Raw genomic sequence first — 5,758 nt, 5'->3', positions numbered from 1 at the left:
AGGGAAAAAGCTAAAAACTTGCACATAAATGATGACTCTCCAGAATATGCCATCAACCTAAAGAAAACCCCGAGAAACAGTGTCAGTTTAGGTCCTTGACAGAAATATATTTCACACAAATCCCCCGTTGCTCAAATAAACAGAGTGGTCATTTCGTTGTGCCTTTTCAGTGCAATTTACAGCATCCAGTACTGATGATAAAGGTCACAACTGTTTTACTTCTTGCTTTAATCAGAAATGCATTTTACAGTCAAAGATACAGTAACTTCACAGTATATCACGGAGTGAGCAATGTCACATCCAACCCTGTGGTGTACTTTCACAGCTTAATTATTCCACACATGGAAAGAAAGAAAAGCCTGACCAAACAAATCCAGATTTTTTTTAATTTTTTTTTTTTTTTTTTGCACAGAGATTGGCATTGTACAGCCTCTAAACCAAGTACTGTTCAGAATTCAGACTGCAAACATTAGGTGCTTTCAAAGATGAGTATTTTCCAGGGAAAAACAGGTAATGAAAGCAAAACTTTGCTGCTCTGCACCTCTACAGCAATGTTTGCTTACTTTTAACTAACTTCCAAACACCCACGCCCCCACTTCACACTGTTTCATTTGTCATTCGCTATTTATTTCAAAGCTGGAGGTTAAAGATATCTCCCTGCATCGGTAATTTTCATCTAAGTGATGTACACTGATGGTACATGATGGGCCCCAGACTCAGGTAACCCAAAGCTGTCTCCCATGGGGTCTGTTCTGGGTTCATCGCCCTCTGCTTTTCCCCTTTCCCTCCAACGAATGGCCAGGTGGCAGCTTTTTCACACAGTCCTCACAAAAAGGRCAAAAAGCTCCCAAGAGGTCTAGAGGAAGCTTTTCCACAGCACGAGTTTATGTAGCAGTGTGAGGTACTGTGGTGACAAGAGTACTACCAGTAAAGAGGCAAGAGACAGAAAATTGGGCAGAGAGATGGAGGCAGGCACAGAGCGCTGTGCTTACAGCCTGTCCTCCACCAAGCRTGCCGAGTCTGTCAGTTCTCCTAATAACTATGTCAGGATGGYTGAATGACTAAATTTTCTTGTTTGGGCAGCACGGGCGGCCCAGAAGGAACGGCCTATCGATCGCTGTCACTCAGACCATTTAGGCTGAGCCCAAATTACCCGAAATGGCAGCAGTACCWGCTGTATCTCCAGGGGAGCCCTGGCAGAGCCAGCCCGGGCAGCAATCAGTGCCCGAACCGTTTGTGACCAGCACGGGAGGGACACTGGGCTGGAGGAAAAGCCAGTGGCTCAGGGCACTCCCAAGCTGAGCCACCACAGCTCCCAGCCCTGCTGCTCGGGACAGCCACCCACGCTGCTGGGCCCTCAGCCACCCCTCCTGCCCCAGGAGGGCACAAAGACAGCGACAAAGCCATGGGGCCCACCTCAAACCCTGCTTGACCGCCACCATCGCTGCTGTGCCCCAGTGACACAGCCACCCTGGGAACACACAGACAGTGACAAAGCCATGGGGCCCACCTCAAACCCTGCTCGACCACCACCATGGCCTCAGTGCCACAGCGTGGCTTCAGCCACCCAGGGAGGACACACACACAGTGACAAAGCCATGGGGCCCACCTCAAACTCCGCTTGACCGCCACCATGGCCTCAGTGCCACAGCGTGGCTTCAGCCAGCTGCCACAGCCACCCTGGGAGCACACACACACAGCAACAAAGCCATGGGGCCCACCTCAAACCCCACTTGACCATCACCGTCAGCCCTGCACCCTGGTGCAGCCCTGCTCTGGTGCCACAGCCACCCCAGGAGCACAAACACACAGCAACAAGCCATGGGGCTCACCTCAAACCCCGCTTGACCACCACCATGGTGCCCCTGTGCCACAGCGTGGCTCTGGCCAGGTGCCACAGGTGCCCTAGGAGCGCACACAGACAGTGACAAACCATGGGGCCAACCTCAAACCACCCCTGACCGCCACCATTGGCCCTGTGCCTCAGCACAGCTCCAGCCAGGTGCCACAGCCACTCCGGAGAACAGGCAAAGGCTGCAATGCCATTTCCCACGCCAACAGCTGATGGATAAAATACCCAAGGTGAGAACATCAATTACATCTGCTGCCAAGAGAGCGCCTGCCTCTCCCACGACGACTAACGTCGCTTCCACTGACTTTCTGTGCGTCGTGATAAGCAATAAGCAATCGGGAAGTGTGGTGCAGTGGAAATATTTCAGCGCTGATGTTTTAACACAGAAACTTATGCATCTTCATCACACAGGAGCCAGTGTTTCAGAGCTCAACAGTGCTCTTCTCTGTGACTGCCTGAAACATAAACCTGCAGCCAGGGAAGGAGCGCAGAGGGATTTCTGCAAACACAGTTTGCCACAGAGCCGCACAAATTGCTCCGTGTAACCAGCACTGAGCAACAGGCAGCTCTCCTGCAATTACTTTTCCAAGACATTCTAACTAAAGTCTCATTTGGAAAGAAAGACACAGCCTGGCGGTCAGTTCCAGACAGTCTTGTTAGCGCTTTTATCGCAAGTAAGTAATATTAACAGACTGCGTTAAAAACTGATATGTAAATTGTGTCTTTGCCCACTGTTTGACACTGAATTTTATGAAGTATCAAGAGACTAGAAATCAAAAATCAGATTCAAGAGACTAGAAATCAAAAATCAGATTCCCAGAAACAGAGGCACCATAAGGTCTGTTCCTCTTCAAGTAAAACAGCACAGACTTGGGGAAAACACTTAAGGGTTAAAACTGGAATAAAAACAACACAGCGGGCAGTGTCTGAGGTCAAGAAAGTACTCTCAGAGTGGTTTCAGTTCAGCAGAGATTTCTACAAGTCAAGCAACTCATGTCTAAATTAAAAAGAATTAAGGTCTTCCTGTTGAACACCTATATATAAACACCTATACGCATATATATATATACATACATCTATATCTCAGTGCTTTCTTGCCCTGTAATTTATGTAACATCATTTTTATTATTGATACAGACAGGGTAGTCTATTTTTGGGTTGCTGAATCATACAGTGCTGTCTGGAATAGGGACGCTGCTTTGCACACAATTGAAAAGAAGCAGGATTAAAGAAAAATCCTTACCATGCCAGCTACACCAGCCTCAGAGCCCACATTTCAAGTGCACAGTTTAAAAGACACATTATTTGAATAGATATGTCTGTGAAGATAAGTGTTTGCCATAACTGATGTCCAAAGAAGTTTGATTTACAGTCTCGCTGCCCTAAAAACAGGGAAAATGTCAATTTTTGCTTAAAACTTCCCCAGGGGGRAACTCTGAGGGGCAGCAAAGGCTGAAGGGTAATGCTCACACCCCCTGAAAACACAGCAACCACACCATAGCCTTCAAAGAAATCCTCTGAATTTCTAGAARTAGCAAAGTATGAAGAAAACTGGAAAGCAGAAGTTCATTGAGTAGAGTCTGGTATTCAACACCATTTTTTAAAATTATTTTAACTTTTTACACTACTTATCAGCCAAATCAGTAGTTTGCCTATCAAAATAGTTTTCATATCAAAGTTAGAACCTGCTGACAAATTTTGCTGCTCAAATAAAGAAGCCTCCTTGGGCACCCCRGAAGAAAATTAAGATAGACATTAAAAAAAACTTGATTACATTCTTCAGAGAACAAGCCAAGAAACGAAATGTTTTGCATTTCATGTGGTAATAATCTAGTGGGATGAAATACCTTTGTTCGCCTAGAATAGAAATCAGAAGTACAAGACTCCAAATACTAGAGCAAAAATTATGTTTTGCCATACATGTGCTTGGACACCAYTCTCTGAGGGTGATTTCCTGTATACATTTCTTTATTTTGCATGCTAAAGATAAAATTTCTTTCTACTTTCCAACTCCTTGAAGCAAAAGCCACTAGAGAACAGGAGCGAAAGGCAGGGAAGGCTCCGCGGGGCGGAAAGACACTGGAGTSTCCAGCTGACTTTTGTACTAAGTAGGAAACCTCATCAGCGGTTGCTCAAGTTCAGAGAAAGCAGTGACTGATGCTATTGCTTTTCCCAGCACTGGAAAAATATGTTCACTAACACCTTGTCTCGCCGAGACGGAAGAAAAAGGAGGGGGGAGCGGGCAACGGGGAAGTCAGGACTCTCAATTCTCCTTAAGAAACCCTTTCTGCTTCTTTTTTTTTTTTTTTTTTTTTTTTTTTTTTTCCCCAGTGGGATTAGGCATCTATAAATTCCTGGGCGGGTTAAGACACTTTCAGCCAAGCGGTTCCTCTCGGCAGCAACCTGGGGAGCGCTGCCCCGGGCGGCGCCGCGGCCCCTTCACCCCGCCGCTCCGCGTTACCGTGCGGGGCAGGGATGGGCCGGGGGGAAATAAAGAAATAAATAAACAAGCCGGCGAAGCGGCGGGTCCGAGCGTTCCCTTCCCGGCGGATGTTGCCGAGCCGGCAGGCACAAAGCGGCCGATGCCGCCCGGCCAGCAGCGCATCCCTGCCGCCCGCACCATCTCCCGCGGGCACGGCCGCCGCACCGCAACCCCCGGCCCGCACCGCCCCGCCCCGCCCCGCACCGCCCCGTTCCGCACCGAACCGCGCCGCACCGCGCTCACCTGCGGGGCCGGGGCGCCGCTCCGCCGCCGCCCGCAGCGCCAGGGCCAGCAGCGACAGCAGCAGCAGCCGCGGCCACCGGGAGCCGCTCCACGCCATCTTCGCCCTCCGCACCGCCAGCCCCCGACAGCCGGGGAAAGGGGCGGCCGTGGAAAACGAGAGGGGAGAAAGGAGCCTGGGGACAGCTGCGGCCGGACAGCGCTCCTCCTCCGCGGCGGGCACAGCCACGGGCGCTCCCCCCGCCCGGCTTTATAGGGCGGTGGGAGGGCCGGCGCAGCGAGGGCACCGGCGGCGCAACAGGAGCCGGCTGTGGGCGCACGGTGCCGCTGCCGCCGCCGGGGAGGGGCGAGCGGCCAAGCCCCGCCTCGGCCCCGCTGCCGCGGGTGCGGCGCTGCACAGGCGCGGCCGCGGGGATGGAGCCGGCGGGCCGGGCGCGGCTGCGGGGGGAGCGGCTCGGTCTGCGCCGTGTGCCCTCGGTCCGTGCCAGCCCGGAGCGCTCCCGGCTTTTCCTGCCCCGACAGACACTTACCCACTGYTTTCACTGGCCGTTCTCTCCCGATCAACGTATCGGGAGATAATTATCGGGAGATAATTCGGGAGATTGTGAGCACCTGAAGCCGCTGCTCCGTGACCCCGCGCAAACGCAGCGTTCAGCTGATTCAGTTTGTCTAATCAAAACACACAAGGCTACATTTTAAACAATGAAGAATAGCCAAAAAAATCACTGAAGTTAAACATGATGATGATAAAGGAGGTGTACTGGCCCACCTTCACTCCCTATTGTGATACGAAGTATATTCAAAAAACTATAAATGTTTAAAAGTGACGTAAAATTATAAAAGCAGATGTCAGCATATTGGAATCAGTGCGGGTTTACACCTTGGAAATATTATTTGAACACCAAAGACATAATCCAAAACAAAAATTAGTGGTGAAAGTAAGATTCATGTATTTGTGATCCATGTATATAACCATCAAATAGACACCTCATTTTTCATCCTAAATGTCTCTATGGGCTTAACAGATGTTCTTTTCTGGAGCCACAGAGAAGCGAAAAAAGGGGGAAAGAAAGGAAAAACTTGACCTGGGCTACTACAGCTCTAAGATTTGTGTGCTATTCTTTGGAACCTGGGGCAGAAATCAGAGCCTGCATTATGCTCCCAGGTGCTTTTATGGTCCATTC

General features: G+C 50.2%; 1 protein-coding gene across 2 annotated transcripts in view; it reads right to left on the bottom strand.

Annotated features, from left to right (window-relative positions):
- The window catches only part of PLOD2 (procollagen-lysine,2-oxoglutarate 5-dioxygenase 2), a 49,177-nt gene extending 44,277 nt beyond the window's left edge, over positions 1–4,900 (bottom strand). For both annotated transcript variants that reach the window (XM_057376539.1, XM_057376540.1), the window contains exon 1: positions 4,578–4,900. In XM_057376539.1, the coding sequence (XP_057232522.1) occupies positions 4,578–4,674 (97 nt within the window). In that variant the 5' untranslated portion in view covers positions 4,675–4,900. The remainder of the gene's footprint in view (positions 1–4,577) is intronic.
- Positions 4,901–5,758: the final 858 nt, after the last annotated feature.

This window comes from Malurus melanocephalus, unplaced genomic scaffold (assembly GCF_030028575.1).
Source record: "Malurus melanocephalus ecotype Western Australia unplaced genomic scaffold, MMel_1.1 scaffold_281, whole genome shotgun sequence".
In the NCBI taxonomy this organism is placed as follows: Eukaryota; Metazoa; Chordata; class Aves; order Passeriformes; family Maluridae; genus Malurus; species Malurus melanocephalus.
This window is presented reverse-complemented; position numbering and strand designations above follow the sequence as displayed.